General features: G+C 40.6%; 1 protein-coding gene across 3 annotated transcripts in view; it reads left to right on the forward strand.

Moving 5' to 3' along the window:
• Window positions 1–19,285, forward strand: part of prkcz (protein kinase C, zeta) — a 142,094-nt gene that overhangs the window by 119,569 nt on the left and 3,240 nt on the right. For all 3 annotated transcript variants that reach the window (XM_030055229.1, XM_030055230.1, XM_030055231.1), the window contains one exon: window positions 9,773–9,888. In XM_030055229.1, coding sequence (XP_029911089.1) covers window positions 9,773–9,888 — 116 coding nt within the window. The remainder of the gene's footprint in view (window positions 1–9,772; window positions 9,889–19,285) is intronic.

Below are 19,285 nucleotides of genomic sequence, written 5' to 3' on the forward strand. Positions count from 1 at the left end.
GCATACTAAAGCCCAGCCAAAGGCTAACAGCAGGCGGTGTGGCTTAGGAGGTAGAAGGGTCGTCTGATAATCAGAGGGTTTCCAGTTCGGTCCCCGGCTCCTCCAGAGTGTGTTGAAGTGTCCTTGAGCAAGATACTGAACCCCTAACCACTCCTGATGGAAAGCTAGGCGCCTTGCATGGCAGCCCCAGCCATCAGTGTGTGAATGTGTGTGTGAATGGGTGAATGTGAGGCAAACGTTGTAAAGCGCTTTGAGTGGTCAGTAGACTAGAAAAGCACTATAGAAATGCAGTCCATTTAATATCTTGTTTTCTGCTAATTGTTATTTTTCCAATCATGTAGTTATGTTTTACTACAATAATTTACAGTTTACACATTTCTGGTCTCAACTCAAAGATAGAAAACAATACATATAAATGCTATTCTAGCATTTTTAGTATTATAACGTTGGAAGAGCATAAAAAATTATATAAAAAAGAAGAATGGAGCTAAAAAAAAATGTGGGTTAGAGCTCTTTTTTAGTTTTTGGCCAGTTTTTGCCCTCAAAGTCAGTAATCCCAGTTGAGAAGCCTGATATTTTAATAGAAGAAACAGTCTGTCTGCAGTGTCGAGCTTATCAGTAGGAATAATTTAGGACTTTTGCGAAATTATTAATTGTTAATTATTGTACAAGATTGTATCATTATTGTTTACATCACTTAAAATATTATTTTATTCATATGTGAAATATTTTAGTTATTCATGTCCCTTTGCCTAAGGACAAAGTCATTTTGTGTAAGGTTAGGGTTAGTCATTTTAGTTCCTGCCTGTCAGCCAAGTTCTGCTGATACTGATCATTTGTAAAAGGACCTCTAGTAAATACCCTGACTGTTCGGTGCAATCCAATTCTTTCTTTCTTTCTTTCTTTCTTTCTTTTTTTTTTTTTTGGCTCACTGACCTCCCCACAGATTAAGGAAAAAAGTTACATCAATGTTAAAAATGTTACATCCAGTACATTTAATTTCAGATGAATGAAACAGGCTGCTGAACAGCAGCTGCAGATTCCAAACAGGGAAACTGTACATTCCACTCTTCCACCTAGTGTACTGTACATTTGTGTCATCAGGTTTTGTGTCGCTGTATGCTAACCGTCCTGACAGCTGCTGACAGCTGATCTGCGTTTTCACTCCTCAATCTGTCAATTCACTTTGAACAAATGTTGCAGCAACAAACACAGAATAAATAGTGCACACCCACGTGTAATGCCATTCAGCATTGAGTGCGTGACACATCTCTCATTTTAGATCTTGATTTGCCTTTGTCACACTTGATGGTGCGTGCTTATGATATGAAGAATATAACAATATAAAAACAAATAACATCCATCTTTTTTCCAGTCTTGATCTGCACATCAATCATTGGTGGGACCCTTTCTGTGTGTGGGTTTGTGTGTGTGTGTGTGTGTGTGTGTGTGTTAAAAATGGATGTGATAGTTGTAGACGTGGTCTGCAAACCACCACTGTATGCATTTTTGTGCCCTCCCCCCTCTCTGGAGCCACAACGCAAATAAAAGTGAATTCCTAATCTCTCTCCCTCGCACACACAGGAAAATTAGCATGTTTAAGTGTTGGGGTAGCAGTTAGTTGACTGATGGCGTGCTTTGGATGTGTAGCACTATGTGAAAACAACATGAAAGCAGGATATAGGCCATACAATATTAAGGGGTTTTCACCTTGCCAAGCTAATGATGTCTTTGTGCATGTATGCCATGTATGCCCTGTCAGAGGAGTCAGAGTACACTCTGACACTCCCTGCTGTCATTTACACACTAATGTTAAAACATATTTGACTGTATTTGACTTGAGCTAGTAATTGCCCACATGGCACCCATTGCAATCCTTTCCAGGCTGCAGAGAGCCATTTTGACCTCAGAGTTTTGTGGCCTGGGGTTTTTGTCTTGCCCTCTATGATGGTCTAGGTCTAGACTGTTAAAAAATGAAAGGTACAAAACATAATTTCACAACTGTCATATCCTCATATTTTTCAAAAACCGACAATGATGTGCTCCTTTTTTTTTTTTGCTTTATTCAAAGTGCAAATTGGTAAACATCATAGAAAAAAAAAATACACTCAGCTGAATATTGGATTTTTTAAGTTCACCTATCTGTTCTAAAAAGCCGTTCAAAAAGTGTGATGACGTCACACATTTCATATCGCAAGAGGTACTGCTTTATGACAATTTCCAGAGCCCGTCTCCGGAGAGCAGACGGAGACACTCGAGACACTTTGGCCAGAGCCCGTCTGTGCTATATTAGACATTCTCTGTACACACAAATATCAGCTTTGATGGAAAAGTCCTCCTTAAGAGTGGGGTTTCCAGATTCTCTTGGTCTTCATGTGCCATCAAGTGGGATCCCTCGTCGTAAACAGCCGCAAGTCCCTCACTGACCAATCAGCATTCATTAGCAAATGCTAGTGTGTTATGGCCAACAACAGCCCAAACTGTAGGAAACTGAAAGGATAGAAGTTCTCGCTAATTTCACTTTTAACTTATAATCCATACTGGACTTTCAGAAACTACAACCGTATTTGCGATTTTTCAGCCATAAACAGGAGTAAGAGACAAATTTAGCCGTTTAGCTCCATAGAGCCCCATTCATTCTGCACTCGCCCGCAATCACCCCCAGTGGAATTACGGTGGAACTGCAACCAAGTTCGATACAACGGGGGTTCATGGAGAGTGGCAAGGCTCGTCGTAGACGGGCTCTGGCATAACATATAAGTACTTAGTGGGTGTGGCCAGGGAGAAGTGGGCGTGGCCCAATCCGTGTGAGAACTTTAATATATTGTGTCTTACCCCAGGATAAACCTCAAGTCAAAATTTTGAGGTGTCACGCAAACCTGTTGGAAAGTTGCCACGCCCACTACCATGCTCGCCTTCAACAGCCTTAAAAGTTTTCTTCCCTTTGGAAATTATGCCAGTTAATCTATTGGAATATGCCACACCCACTACCTTGCCTATTTTTGGCCATGGATCATGAAAAATAAGGGACTTCATCCTTGGCCCATAACCAACCTTCCCATGAAATTTGGTGGACATCTAAGTATTTCTCCATGCTCATTTTTACAGTGACCCCCATGGGACAATTAGATGGGGTGGCAGGTGTGGTGGGAGCGTAAAAGAGGAGAAAAACAATTGTCAGGGTCTATTAATGAGTGCTTCCATGGTGCCTGTGAAGTACACACCAAAGGCAAGCTGGGGAAAGATATCAAAGCAGAGACATCCCAAGCCCAGCGACAAAGCTCCCATGTAGCGTGGAGGAAAAACAAGTTGACAAAGCTGTGAGAGGTGGAGGAGCGACGCTCTCTGCCCTCAAACTGGAAACCTGTCTCCAGACCTGACAGGCCTGGCATGCCGCTGCTGTTGTTACGACATATTAATATTCATCAGACAGTTCCTGAGGGAGCGCTGGGCTTTCTCTCTGAAGAGGTGACACGTTTGAATATCATTTACGTGCCTTGCTCTTTTATTCCCTCTCCAAATGCACAGTTCTTTACTGCCAAAGAACTGTCATGTCGACGCGCGTTGAGGAGAACTTGATCATTTGGCACTAAGTAGAACTGGAATTCACTGTGTGGAGTGTTGTTTTTATTCCTGATATTTAGACAAGAGAATAGACTCCCATCCTCTATTCATGGACGCTTTCTGTGTCTCACCTTTTCCAGGAGTCAACGCCTTGTTAACTGTTCTTTAATGAATGCTGACAACATGAAGGCCAACCTTAAACACAACTACACGGTCCTGCAAGCACTGCTGCCCAAACTTTCAAATCATAGTGACCTATCGTGGTTTAGATAGAACTTTTTAATAAAACAACCACCCAGTTTAAGTCTACCACTAAACATTATTCTTGGCATCACTGAGGCAACGCTCTGGGCATTTCAGTGTTCAGGTGGTGGTGTATGAACAACATTGAACTTGTTTCAAATTGACATGCAGCCTTACCAGATGTGCTCGCTGCAGCTTTATATTGTGTGATTATTCGCACTCAGTAATCACATCAGTTGCAGTGCATGGGGATTGATATGTCAGCTAGCATTTACTTGTGGGGTTTTGATAATCTAACAGTAGCTGCTTCAAAACTCAGAGGCATTTTGAAAGATATTGCAATTTCGGAATTCCAAACAGCAGTGATTTCTGTCTAATGTTCGTTCCCTTGTGTTTACGGAGACTCACCCTCATAGTTGTAGACAACAGATGAGCTGGGAAGAGAGATGAGTACTACTTAAAGTCTGGAATTCACTGTGTGTAGTGTTGTTTTTATTACTGTAAATACTGAGAATGTGTGTGTGTGTGCGTGTGTGCCTTCTCATCTGTTGATTGGCTGTAATTAGTTGCCAGTCACATCAGCAGCTACCTCAGATCAGGCTCCTGTGGCAATGAGTCACACTGTCCAATCCCATCCTGGAATCATCTTTGCCTCTGGAATTCACATGCGCACACACACTCACACACACACACACACACAGACATACCCCCCCCGCAAAGTCCTATGATCTGCGGACCCTCGGATCTCCTATACAGCCTTGGCTCACGCGTTCCTCTTTCATGTACCCTTCTGGCCTCAGGGCCACCTCCTGTGTATTTGTAAGTGTGTGTGTGTGTGTGTGTGTGTGTGAAGGTGTAGGGCTCCTTTCTGGTCCTCTACGTGCTTCATTACCACCATACAGAGCTCACTCTGCCCAACAACACATCAGAGAGCAGAGTGGGGAAGGAAGGAGGAGAAAAGGAAAGAGAGGGAGAGATGAAAAGGTGAAAGAACTGACAATAAATGAGAAAGTGAGAGAAGTGGGACAAAGACAAAGAGATGAGGGATGAAAATGGCAAGTGAGGGGGAGACTGACAGTGTAGAAAAAAAGGAGGTGTAAGAGGCAGAGAGAGAGAAGGAGAGAGAGATGGAGATTGGGGGACAAAGGGGGAGATCGGGGGATGAAGAGGAGATAGAATGGCAACAAGTGAAAATCCGAGTTCCTCTCTGTTGTTTGTTTGAAGTTCTCACCACAGAGTGCTTTGAACCAATAAGGCTAATGATCCATAGAGGGTGCTGCAGAAAGCAGCAGGAAAAGCAGGAGCTGTGTAGGAGCTAAACACGCACAACACCAAAACACCTACAGTCTAATCACACTAGACAAATTTAATGACAGTTCTAGGGCGGTCATTGAAGATCATCTTGTATGAAACAGGCGGATGACTAGCGACTCGTGGGTGTGAATCTGGCTGTGTTTGTGTAGTGTGAAGCAATACAAGACTCACCAAGACTGAAATCTGAGGCTGGCAACAACCAATCAGAGCGATACAAGGTCAAGAAAAAGAAAATGAATCATTAAAAAAGTCATGCTTAAAGCAAAATTGAACTTTGGTATAGTGTTTGGGTTGAATATTTGCCTGGATGTAGTATCTCTCCATTCACTTCTATAGCAAAACAGCTCCCAAAATTACACTTTAAGCACATAAACAAAGCGGATGCGAGGCCAAATCCATGCTAATGCCAATGCCAGTGTAAAGAACAAGTCCCGGCACCTAGTTTTTTCCCATGTAATTTCAATTATTTGTGAAAGTACCATCTGTTTGTTTCTTTCTGGCGCAAGGTTACCAGGCAGACATTTCCTGCAAACCCTATATGCCAGATCTTCTTTCCAATTCAAACAGGAAAGTAACAACAAAAGAGATATTTCATTGCTAAAAAAATGAGTATCTTGTTTTGTTTGTTTGTTTGTTTTAAATTGGCGTTTTATGCTTCGTTCATGTTCATTTATGTGCTCAAATGCTATTCTGGGGGCTGTTTTGGTATGGAATGGAGCGATAAAAATCCAGTATTGTTGGATATCAGCCCAGAGGAGCACAGAGCAACTAATGAGGAGATTTCACCACCATGTGCACACCATGTGGCAACTTGACCCCCCAACACTGGACCAAAGCTGAGGATTACTCTAACAACAGTGCCTACTCATTTAGATAGTATAGTTACATTACCACCTTCCCATGCTCAGACATTGAAAAGTTTGTGTTTCTTTCATAATAAAAAGTAAATGTAATACTACTTCTACTAATAGTAATATAGGGGAAACAGTGGAGGAGTTTGAGTATGTGCATTCTGCCAACAAACTTTGTTGTAGAGAAAAGTACTGAAAACACGGCCAGTCCAAGTCAGTATTAGTTTATATCATTACATCTCAAGAAGTGTCCAGAATAATGCACAGTGTAGGTTTCAAATATGTTTTCAGAAGTCATTTGCAAGTGATATTTATGGTAAGTCATTTAAAAGTCATAAAATGTCCTAAAAATACTCTTACAACAAATCTAACATTCAACATATGGGTGTGGTGCTTCTTTGGGACAATTCACATTCATGTTACTTGTCGCAACATATCTTGTGTCACAAACAGATGTTTTAAAATGTCATGTAAACTGCCAGGAATAAAATCATTAGGGAGACACCAAAGAATTTGATTTGGTTTTTGCCATGAAATAATCAAATTTAAAGATAGTGAAAAACAGTGATCAGCCATTTCAGTCCAAATATATCAGCCTCTGTTTTCCCTCTATTTCACATCAGATCTTCCAATATATCTGCCTAAAGCCTGGCCTTCTAAAACTTGCATGAGCAAGCCTATGAACCTGTGTTTTCTCTGTGCCAACCTCTGCCAATTTTTCTTTTCTCAGAAAATGTCCTCAGTGGACATTTTAACAGGGATGGATGAGGGACTGATGTGAAACCATGGAAACAAACCAGACAAAAACTCTCCTGGCTGAATCACACAGCCACAATTACTCTGCAGTTTCATCCCTTTCTATTCTAGTCTCTTTTTTTCTCTCCCTCTCTCGCTTATTTCTTCATTGCTACTGAGCAATGTAGCAGCAAAAGTATTTGTCCTGTACAGTAGGATGCACCAGATATGGCAATTTGTTAATGTACGTTACTTTTCATTTAACTTTCATTGAATACATACATACACTGAAAGACCAGAGCCTCATTTTCATGAGTACAGGATTAACCTACAAGGAGAGCACATAAGAAAATACACAAAATATTTACATCACCAATTAAAGCAAATCATTAGTAAAATTCACCAATCACCAATTAAATATTTCACATTGCAAGTTAAATGTGTTCTTTATCATATGTCTGTCTTGCAGGTTAAGGGTATCCTAGATTAAATTTTGTCTATTAAATAGTAAACAGGGGCCGGATTCTCCAAAAAGTTCTTACTAATAATCTTAAGACGTTTCTTAAGAGGAAAAATGAGAAGTTCATAAGAATGTTCTCAAGTGCTATTCCCCATTATTTTCTTAAGAACTGCACATTATCTTAAGAACTTCTTAATTTTTTCCACTTACGAACTTCTCAACTATCTACCTTTATGTAAACAGCCTCGAGCTGCAACCCACAGCAGCTCCATCTAAAATACAACAAAACAATATCCATTATAGTTTCAACTTTGATTTGATGTTATAAAAGTGTTTTCTCAAAAATTGAGATACATACTTTGTATTGGACAGCGACGATATTACTAACCTATTAGTTAATGGAATCTAAATATAACTGACACTTGACAAAATGTCCTCATAGACTCAGAAACAATAGCCTACATGTGTCTAAATATTGGTTTAGATATTAGGCTGAATTACAGTTTCGATAACGATTATCACTATGTTAACATATACAATGTAAAATTATTAAGGTATTAGCCTACTACATTAATCTATGTTATATAATCAAATTCGGCTCTAAATTAATCAAAGATGTTTGAAAAATAGCTTACCTTCACACAGCATGTGGTTAATTAAGACGACCTTTACCTGTCTTAAAGTTACGATACTATTTAAGAAAAATAGTAAGATAATTTCTTTCAAGAATCCCATTTATTCTTAAGAAAAATCTTAAGAATAAAGTTGAGAACATTCTTAAGATCTTTTGTTTGGATTCTTAAGATATTTTGTTTGTGAATTCGAAAATATCTTAAGATTCTTCTTAAACCCAAACTTAAGAAAAAAAGTGGAACTTAAGAAGAAATTTAATCTTAAGAACCTTTGGAGAATCCGGCCCCAGGTGCAGATTCTGCACATTCACATGTCACAGTCACATATAAAATTCCCTTTGGCCACTAATTAGCCATTAATACATATATTTTATATTTTCAGCATTTGAAAGACCTGTCACTCCTTGCCCTCACATTGACATTTGTGGGCTGTCCACCAAAAACATGTCGACTGATACTCTGTAATATAACAGAGAGAGTGCACAACAGTTTTGCCAGAAACAACCTTGTATGACACTGCACACTCACACACACTCCAGCCAATTACCAAAGCCAAACGGCAGGCGAAAACATATCATTTGCTCACAACATAGGCTGTGGGAGACCGCTGTGTTCTCGCCTTTGCCTCCATGGACGTATGCATGTCATGTAGCAACGAGGAGAAGTGATTTGCAGAGTGTGTTTCCCTCTGAACACAGATCTACATTTGGACTATTTGTAATGTTAAAAAGAAAAACTTAGCAGAAATATAGTCATTATATGGATTATTTCTGTGAAATGGTGAAATGATCGTATTTTGGCCACTTGTTGGCATAATTGATCACATATCGAGGGCAAAAATTATTGCACAAATATGATAATTATCGCACATCCGGTAACACTGGTGCACAAAACATCATACTTGAAAAGCCACGCCCACTGGAGGGGAGCACAGCTGATGCCAGTCACTGCAACCAAATGTGAAACTGCTATCAAAAGACCTGTGGCTGAGAGAAAGGAAACCTGAGCTAAAATCATGCAGTCTGCAGAAATTGTTTTACTTTTTAAATACTCTCCCTGATTACAGCTATCAAATTACAGCAGGGAGGAAAAAACTACATCTGTGGCCACATGAAAGCTGAGCTAGTTAGCTAATGACTTTGGGCAAGGTAGCTAGCTGTTATACAGATTTATTCAATCCAATACAACCTTTTTATCCTCTAAAGATTATTTAATTTAAAAAATATAATTACTACTTTCTTAGCTAATAGTAACAGGCCTGACTTTGACTTACTGGTGATAAAATGCTTGCGGCACACATGACCATATCAAGTGTCCGGGTCCCCCAGTGTCTCCCCTGCCGCTTCATGTCTTATTGCCTGAATCCAATTTTCTCTTCTTGATGTCCTGGTTTTCAGTTTGAATTTCAGAAAAACTTGATTCTAGATTATTTTTAGTGCTTCCCACCACACAGCAGCTCTTGGGTATTTTTTTCTAGCTTGTTTACAAACCAAAATCGCAAGGATTCACAATATAAGGTCAATGGAGAGCAATGGAATATTTTCCCCTCTTGGCTTGGTGGGACTTATTTATGCACCACCACTGTGCCTGAGCTTTAGTCTCCTTATTAGTATGGTAGCTAATTTAATATCATAGGGGAAAAGCTGTCCCTCCCACACATTTAAGTGTGTAATTATTGTTTATGCATTTATTTTTTCTTTAGACATTTTATGTCCATCCCTTTTATTTACCTTATTTACATGGATACCAACCATGACACAATGTGTCATCACAACAAAGCATTGGGTTATAATTATGTTATTATTATGACTTGCTGGTTGACATGTTTGTATGTTGATTATTGTATACAGTGACACGCATAAAGAGAAAAGACAGTGATAATTTGAATTTCTTTCTGGTTCAATAAAGGGCTTTCTTATAAGGAATGTTTTACAGTGCACTGTTCATGTGATGTTCTTATGTTTTCCCTCCAGCTGGAAAAAAAACTGGTGACACCGCCTTTCAAACCTCAAATCACAGATGACTACGGCCTCGAAAACTTTGACACCCAGTTTACCAATGAACCAGTGCAGCTAACACCAGATGATGAGTAAGTAGGACCTCTCTCACACACATCATTCAGACAAAAGCATCTGAATTACTGCTGCTGACAAAAAGGCCTTGCCATTGGCCTTGGCTCTAGTTTTTGTGCTCGTCCCTTTACTGCACTTTGCTTAGTGCATCGTTGGCTAGCTCGTGAGTTTTGTGTTGTACTGGGAGATGAGAAGGAAAATCAAGAATGGAGGAACATCGTTACACCTAACTTGATTTATTTGATCAATTTTAAGCCACAATGCTCATACACCGTGCTGCACTTGATTAAGAAACAATTAAGGATAAAACACAAAAAGTAGACTTATTTACATTGTGGTCCTCAAAGTCCAAGATGGCATCAGGCAGAGTCCAAAAAATAACTTTCTGGCTCATCTGCCAATACCAATAATCTGAGAACATGTACCAGCTAATAATATATATCTATCTATATCTATATCTATATCTATATATATATCTATATATATATATATAGATATAGATATATATATATATATATATATATATATATATATTTTTTTTTTACCAGCCATAAAACAGCATCATGTATGATTTACATCCTGTGCTTTTGAATTTCATATTTTAGCCAGGATCTCAGGGCCCGTGTGTTGTTAAAAGAAAAAATGACAACACAAAGGTGAAAAGGAACCCTTGCTCGTCCCAGTGAATCTACAGGAATAGAGGTTGCATTGCCATCTTCAAAAATAGTTCAGCATCCAATGAAGAAAAAAACTATAAGACTATTGACTAAAACTAGACTAAAATACTTTGTAATTTAGTCGACTAAAACTAGACTAAAATACTTTGGATTTTCTTCGACTAAAACTAGACTAAAATGCCAAGACTTTTCATTGACTAAAATGTGACTAAACAAAAAGGAATTCAAGTTGACTAAATATGACTAAAACTAATAAGGGCATTTGACACAAGACTAAGACTAAAACTAAATTGAAAAATAGCCAACGAAATTAACACTGCCATCAAGCTGTCAAGACCAGAGGCTCAACTGAGAGTGAAACACCACAGGTACGTCTTTGTAAGACTGCCCAAATCTTACAAAAATGCAGTCGTTATTATTGTTTTCATAGCTATAATTTCTATGAAAAACAATAGACCAATAGTGATTTCCTCTATAACTTCCTTTACATGGGAAAACGTATATGTGGAAGCACTTTGTCCAATAGTGGGCACATTATGAGTTTGATTTTACCTCCTTATTTATTGTTAGACTTATCCTGCCGTTCAGCTATCCCTCTTTTCTCGCTTGATTTTCTATGCTGTCACATAAAGAGGGATTAGGTTAAAGAGACATACCAGTGATTTTGAACATTTTGGCCCGTTTACTGCAATTTCCCCACATTTTACTTTGCAACAAACCATTTTGCAAATCATGCAGGGGTACTAGAAATTTCACAACACAGAATCAAAATCCCTCTATTTTCAAATTTGAATTGTGGTTGAGAGAGCTGCCTTATAATGTTCTGATTTTGTGGCTAACAAAGTCATCAGCGTTCATAATCCACAGAACTCAGAATTGGCTGTAAAGCAAACATTTCCCCAGGACTATTTTGCAATGGAGACGCCATTTCCAACCACCCAGTTTCAAGTCATCAACACACAACAGTGCTGCTGCTTTTAGAAAAACTAATGTGGAGGACTTTCTTATGGTGATGGAATACTGCTGTGAAGAAAGTTAGACGTCTCTGAAAGTTCATTTTTATATCATAGTGGATCAACAGAAACATGAAGTCTATACATTTTGTAAATATTGCGCTAAACATACTGTACAGAAACAGTGGTATGGTCCTTTAATTTCACAAAGATAAAATGCCAGTCAAGCTGTCAGTGAGTGGTCACTGAATGTGGCCAGGATTCCTGCACGGGGTTTGACTGAGCCTGCTGTTGTGGGTGAAATGGAAAGTGCCACATGAACCACCGGAGCTCTGCCCTGCGTGTGCAACTTGATTCTAAAGGCATGCACACGCAATAACCACAGTCTTGTCAAATGGCAGTGCGCGGGGCGCGAGGAGCTTCCAGTGTTAATTGGAGCCTTATTAAATGCCCATCATCCACTACACCTATGACAGATGTCTGGAGCTAGCTACCCATGGCTGTCCCTCAGTATGAAGCTGCTGCACACCTCCGCTGTTCACGAGACGCCTCGCCTCAAACTGAGCTAGCAGTGGGCGAGCCTCCCAGCTCATTAAGGGGCTGAGGCGAGGCAGCTCCGACGCTCATCTCAGCTCATTTGCGACAGGATTTGACGACGGCGGTCCGTGACAGACTTCAGGGGTTGGGGGTGCGAGCGTGGAACAGGGTGGGGTGGTGCCGCGGGGGGAAGAGAGCGCTAAAGGGGGGATGGGGTGGAGAGCACTCTGCCAGTTTAGTAGGGGAGATATCAACCTGGCATCAAACGCCACGGCACATCAAAAGGAGACGCCTGCCTCCTCCCTCTGTCTCGCACTTTATCTCCCCATCCCTTTTCTCTTTCCTCTGTTACCAAGGAGAGGGGGCTGACGTCGCCCACTCCTGCTAGGAGGGGGGTGATGCAAAAAGTACTCCAGTCTCCCCTTGCTCCCACTCGTGATAGGTTTGGCAGACGAAGAAAGAAAACTGAGAGCTGTGTGGGGAGAGAGAAGGGTAAACCCTCCATGTTAGGGATTTACATTGCAGCATTAAAACGCCGGATTGCTGGGGGCCCGTGCCAATATAGCAAGGGGAGGGGGGGGGTGGAGAGAGGCTTTGGTTTTTCTGTGTCAGCTCCCTGTCTCATGAAATGGCAGCCATGCAAACACACCCTTCTGCCTCTGTGGTGTCCGTCCATGACCAGTCGCTGTTGATTGTTTTGGAGACTTGCATGAATCGTGGCCAAAGTCTACAACTGCCTCAGTGTCTCCAGCCAACCTGTTGCTTGTTGAAAAGTCTATTTCACTCGCTCTTTAGATCATCCCTGCCTTGTGAGGCCAACGTGAAATGAATCATTTGAAACCCAAGAGTCTGTTTGTGGGATTTTATCTCACCCTCTGCTCAGTGTGGTCATTTTCTTTTAAGTCTTTACTTGTTTTCATTTCTTGCAAATTTGGGGTCATTTCTTGCTTTTTCGCTTATCACTTTTTCCACATATTTTGAAGAAAACAAACAAACAAACAAAAAAAATGTGGATTTGTTCAGGTTCCAAAGGTTTAAATGCTTGTGAAAGGCGTCTGAACGCAAGAACTCTGACGTCGATCCAGCATCACTGATCAGATGTTTAAATATTAATGTTCCCCACAGAATGACACTTAAATTGTGCGGTTGGTCTATAATTATCTAACTGTCTAAATCATTTGAAAGAACACAGTAGCCTATTTTAAGTATTTCTTATTTGACCATTTTAATGCATGTTAATTCTTTGCCTTATTTTTGTGTTTTCACTAAAATTATTTTTACCGGCACACCTTCAGTTTTCTCTCTCTCTCTCTCTCTCTCTCTCTCTCTCTCTCTCACACACACACACACACTCACACTAGAATGCAGATCAGGCCACATATTTTTGTCCAAACCTGAACCAAGCCTGTGGGCAAAGTGACCGAGCCCGACCTGAACCTGACAGGCATTCTTCTTTTTGTGTCTGAACCCGGCCTGAGCCCCACATCGCCTGTCCTCCATCACTAAGTTACATCTACCGCCTGAAACAGCCTCTGTGTTGCCTTCAGTGTCGTCATGTAAACTCCACCACCACAAGTTGCCCAGAGCAGACAGTAGGGCTATGATTTTTCACTGAAATAATGCCAACATGACCGAACCAGACCTGAACATCATTTCTAAATATTTGTCTGAACCCAGCCACAAACACACACACACACACACACACACACTTTGGGTCTCTCCTACACTGGCTTGCCCGGCCCCGCCCCTTTCTGTCTCTGGGCGTGTTTCACTGGTGAGGTCCTGACATACCAGCAAGGAGCGGGCCAAAAGGTTTAAATGGAGCACCTGCAAGGACTGAACACCGACGTCATTTTCACAACTAATCAGCTGAGAAAATAAGTGATGTCAGATGGATCTGTAGTGGCAGAAAGTATGACAGCTCTCCTTGTTGAGAATGAGTTACCATTTTTGGAATCAGATGTGCAGCACGGTGTTCATGTCCAAAGTCACCACAGTCTCCTGACCGTGGTCTAGCATTGCCTGGTATGCACTGTATTTGAGATCCACTGTTCCCCAGTGTGATGTTTGAAAACAGGCAAAATTCATCAGGCACTTCAGATCCAAACCGTTATGTCATCTTTGAGCTTCATACAAATGGTGAGTTTGCTCATGTTTCAAAAGGGATTACTGTTTTGTCAAAGTCCTTGAATTAACTCAGCACAGCTGGTATCTCAGCTTCAATAAAGCTGGTGACACTTGTATCCTCTCTTAACTGCTGATAGTGTGAGACAGTTTGTACATCACACCATCACAGAGACACGTTTTGCAACACTTGTTTACTACGTTAACACAATCACCATCTAAACAATATACAGTGCAGTGAATCCTCGGCGTTCCACAAAGGCAGTTGTATTTCACAGAAAAGGAGCAAAAACAGATCGACAAACCTCAAAACATGCCTTTTTGAAGTACTGAAACATTAGTATCAGCAAACACCATGTGAAAAATCATACTGAAATGGAGCACCATGGATTGCAATTGATTGGCTGTGCCGGCACTCCCTATGCACACCTTTTCTTCATGCATGTTTTACAGTAAGACAGTCCAGGACAAGCCCATAGGAAACACAGACAGTAGTCACCAATCTGACACTGTGCTCTGCTGTGTGTCAGGGTGGGCAGGTGTGAGGAGAGCTGTGCTTCAAAAGCTTGGCTGCTTCTTTCCTGAGCCGTGGACCAAGTGCTTTTCACAGCAACATGCACCCATTTGGATTTCTCCTTATCCGGTTCATTCAAAGTAGATACTGTTAACAGTCAACTGTCATATATACTGTAAGATTTTCATTCATCCTCACCGCTGCATTGCTCTCATGTTGGAAAACCTTCCAGTAGGCCTCATTCACAGTGCATACACACAAATCTGTACTTAAACCGTTCATCCCAATGTTTAACGCAAAATTCCGATATTCATCAAAATATCCATACCTGAATTTGCTCTTACTGTGAATAACTTCAGTACAGCCTCAGACCATGTGTATGCACAAATCATAAAGGGCCCAGAGTCTCAGAGAATGTTACAGTCCAGTCCTAACCCTAAGTATTATTATTATTTTTTTTTTTTTAAATAATTGTTTAAAATACTGTTTTGCTGGTCTTCAGTTGTCTTTTTATGTGGGCCTTATTCTCTGTTTTGTTTTGGCTAATTTTCTAGTAATTGTAATTTTTCCCCCCTATATTTTCTCACAAATTCTTTGCTAATTTGCTCATGACTTTTTTTCATGTTTTTGCTTTAGCTTTCAGAGCAGCTTTAAATTAAACCAGAAAGAAGAGAATGTTAAAATGATCCCTCACACATTTTTGGATTTTAACAGTTTCTAGTGAATTAAATGACAGAGAAATTAAAGTATTCCTTATTTTGCTGAGGACGTCCTTGAAGACCCTTCAAGACTCTACTTTGCAAACCGCTACCTCACATTATTATTATTGTTTTGCCTGAAAACTTGTATTCGTTTAGACTAACTGTACTGTAACTGTAACTCTATGATCTAGGTATTCTCAGCATGCTCTCCCCTGCTCTTGCTCCCTCTCCTTTCCACTTTGCTCCTTCCTCTTTTCCTCCCTCGCTCGCTCTCCACTCTCCCATCTGCATCTGGTAATGCTTTTAAGCCGTGCCTGGAAAAAAAAAAAAAAGGGCAACATTTGCGCTGCTGAACACACTGTTTGTTTTGGTCGTTTCCCAAGCCTTCCCTCCTTTCTTTTGTGTCTCCCTTTTTGTGGTCTCTCTTTTCGCTTCTCTGTTTTTACCAAGATACAAAGTCCACAATAGAAAAACGCCGTTCTCTAATTAGGGTCCAAAAGCCTCCCATTTTTACCGGAATTCCTATTATTTTTTCCTGTATTTTTTCCCATACATGGATAGCTTGTCATCCAGTGAGACCCGTTCCACCGCTGCTGCACAGCTATATTTCTACTTACTACTTATTTTTCTATTGGTTGTTGACATCGTAGTTATGGCGAGACTACTGACATTAAACGGGCTGAAGGAAAAACATTTGTTTCATCACTATTCCAGCCCACAAACTGAAAACAAGACACTGAAGCGTTTCATTCACTTGTCCTCATGGTCTTGTGGGTGGGATGTGCAACCTGTTCAGCATTGCCCCTGAAGGGAGATCCCCACCCACCTGACGCACCCAGGGGAGTCCAATGAACACACCTATTGTTTCAACATCAAAGTCTTCTGCACAGAGTCTCCAGGGGAAAAGCCTCTCAACCTCTCCCAGCAAGAGGCCTCCTTTTCTGGGCTTCCACCCCCCACCCCCACCCCTCCACTCCACACATACACACACAGATGAGTAAACAGCTTGTTGCTGCATAGAGAGGAAGCCAGCGACGTTGCTAAGGGAGTACATTTATTTTTACCCAGCCACTCCAGGCCCACTGGTTACGGGGTTTCACTCCATTTACTCATGATTACGGCTTTGTTAATGGAAGCAGCGTACTCGGAGAAAAAACACAGTGAGAGTTCCTCTACTGATTAGTCGACATCATGTTCTTTTTGTCTCCCTTTGCATCCCATACTGGGCAAAGACGCACTATTTTACATGGGATAAAAGGATTCATTCTGAGAGAAACAAACTGGTAAATTAGAGCAGCGGAGTGGCAAGCTGGTTGAACGGAACATCTCCGGGTTTAAAGTATCAGCCCATCAGGTGGGTCTCAGCTGTCAATTTGTGCAGAGGAAGAGCACATGTTTACATGGACTGCAATAGTCCAATTTAGACAATACTTGGAATAAGAAATGTCCATGGAAACAGCTTTTTCTCATTACCTTCACCCGAACAAAGTCATAGTCTGACAGTCACAGTGGTCGGATTAAGAAGTGGAGTATTCTAACTTTAGTTGGATTATTGAAGGGTGTTTTAACCATGTATACACACTTATCCAAATATGACAACCTATTTGAGTTTTTGTGGCATATTGCTACACATACTGCGATCCAACTGCTGACAGCTTGAGCTCTGTCAGTGACTTTTATGATGAATCCCTGAAATCATGCTTTTGAAAAGATGACCGACAACAAAAGCAAAATATCTAAACATATTTTGGATGAGGCGGAAACAACGCATGTGAAATATTTGTGTGAAATGGACATATATTACATGGTGCTTGGTAAAGCCAGGCTAAACTGGCCTGTGTCTTGTTGTATGAATATGAATGGAATAGCTTTACAAGCAACCCATAGAAACAGATTAATTGCACTGTTGTTTCATTTAGAATGAGGCCAATCATTGGATTATTTAATCCATGTAAACGTAGTGAGTGACAGAGGCAAGCTACATGAGCAGGGACATGAGCAGATGACAGTGTATTGGAAGTAGGGGTGGTGCAATATTGCAATATTCACTATTATAACAATATCAAAAATTTTAACACTATCACGTAACTATCTGACTATTGCAAATGCATAACATCATACAAGGTATTAGCTTAGCTAACTGGACCTTTAATCACAGATATTAACATTAGCCAGTATGGCACATTAACCAGTAACTGGAGCTGCAACAGTTAGTCAAATAATAGAGCAGTTGCCAACTATTAATCGACAACTATTTTAATAACTGATTAATCATTTTGAGTCAATTTTAAGAACAAAATTCCCAGGAGAGAGCAATGAGAATACCTCTCCATTCTGACTGCAGTTCTTCCTTTTTTAAAATCAACTCACCTTACAGCAGAACTTGGGCCATTTTCCACATGGATGCCAGTTCACCACAGTGCTAACAGGCTGTTGGACACCCCAAGCATCTCCGCATATTGCTAGCTTCCTCTGTATTGATATACTTTATCAATTATTATCAATTATTTATTTTGTTATACTTCTTGCACTTTAAAATGTTAATTCATGTGTTTGTCATTTGTTGCTGTCGAGCCTTATGGATGTGTTGTAATCTTTTTGCCCCACTTAAGAACAACTTTCTATCAACAAAAATGCAAGGCAACCCGGACTGTTAGCCAAAAGGAGCGGGGTAAAAAGAAAAACTCAGACATCTAAAGTTAACTTTCAACATTTAAAGTAAATCTTATGTGGTGAAGTTTCCATAACATACCAACGTATATTCACTAAGTAAGTGTAATGTGAAAGAACCCAGTGTCTTTGGCTGCTTCTGAGCAAAAATAAATTTGTCCTGAATGAAAACAACCAATCACAGATAGGGGGCGTCCCTTCCTTGGTGTCAATCACATCGTGTTCACATCCAGGGCAGCCTCTGCTGGAGCAGCCTAGCTCACAGCACTGTGGTGGAAACAAGGCCATCAGACAGTGGGAAATTTCCTTTGCATCCTCACTGCCAAACAGCCTTTACACAGGCAAAACAAAGGAAAAGCGAGGAGGGAAAAAGTTCCAAAAAAGGAATTTGTTCAATCGGTTTACTGTGTACTTCAGAGAGTTGCTCATCTTGCATACGTCTCTGCTGCGGTTGTGAGCATTTGTGCCTCATGCAAGTGCTTGTGTGTGGGTGGAAGTGACATGAAGGCATGACTGAAGCTCAGCAGGGAAGGAGGGGAAGTTGTTGCCGTTCAAATTTTCACCAAATTCCTTCCATTCACCAAAGCTGACTATAGGAGCTTTAAGGAAATAACATGGCATTAACAACAACCTGCACTGCCTTTGTGTTGGAGATTGGGTTTGACCCAGGGTTCGTTACTGAGTGCAGTGCTCCCTACTGGAGGAACAGTATATCAAATACTACACTGAAGTGACAAATTAACTTCGTTAATCATCACGATAAAAACTAAAAAAGGTGGCCCAGGTTGAAAATAACCATACTTCTTTAAAGGGATAGTAAACCCAATTAAAAATGGAGATTTTCTTATTTAGTATTATTTTTGAGTTCTATCTTCATCATCCACCAAGATGTGAGAGTCCCAAAGAGGCAATAAGTGTAATAAAATGGAGTTGCTTGGGCTAATCCTTTCCAGCAGAGTGGGCTGGGTATTAGTTTGATCTTGTCTCAGTTCTAGTATAAACCCATCCAACTGTCCGATCCTGCTTGTTGGAACTGACTTAGATACAAGTCCTACTATCACTGTAACAGTATGTTAGCTTAGGTTTTCCCAGCTAACATTGTTGTTGAGCTCACTTGCTAAACACTTTGATTTTGCAGGCTTGCAGTATTAGAGCTGATGCAAGAAGGCCCACAACTGATGCCATCGTTGGCTAGGGCTCCGTATTTACATGGAAGGCATTGCTAGCTCTCGCCTCCT

This window comes from Myripristis murdjan, chromosome 7, assembly GCF_902150065.1.
Source record: "Myripristis murdjan chromosome 7, fMyrMur1.1, whole genome shotgun sequence".
NCBI lineage: Eukaryota > Metazoa > Chordata > Actinopteri > Holocentriformes > Holocentridae > Myripristis > Myripristis murdjan.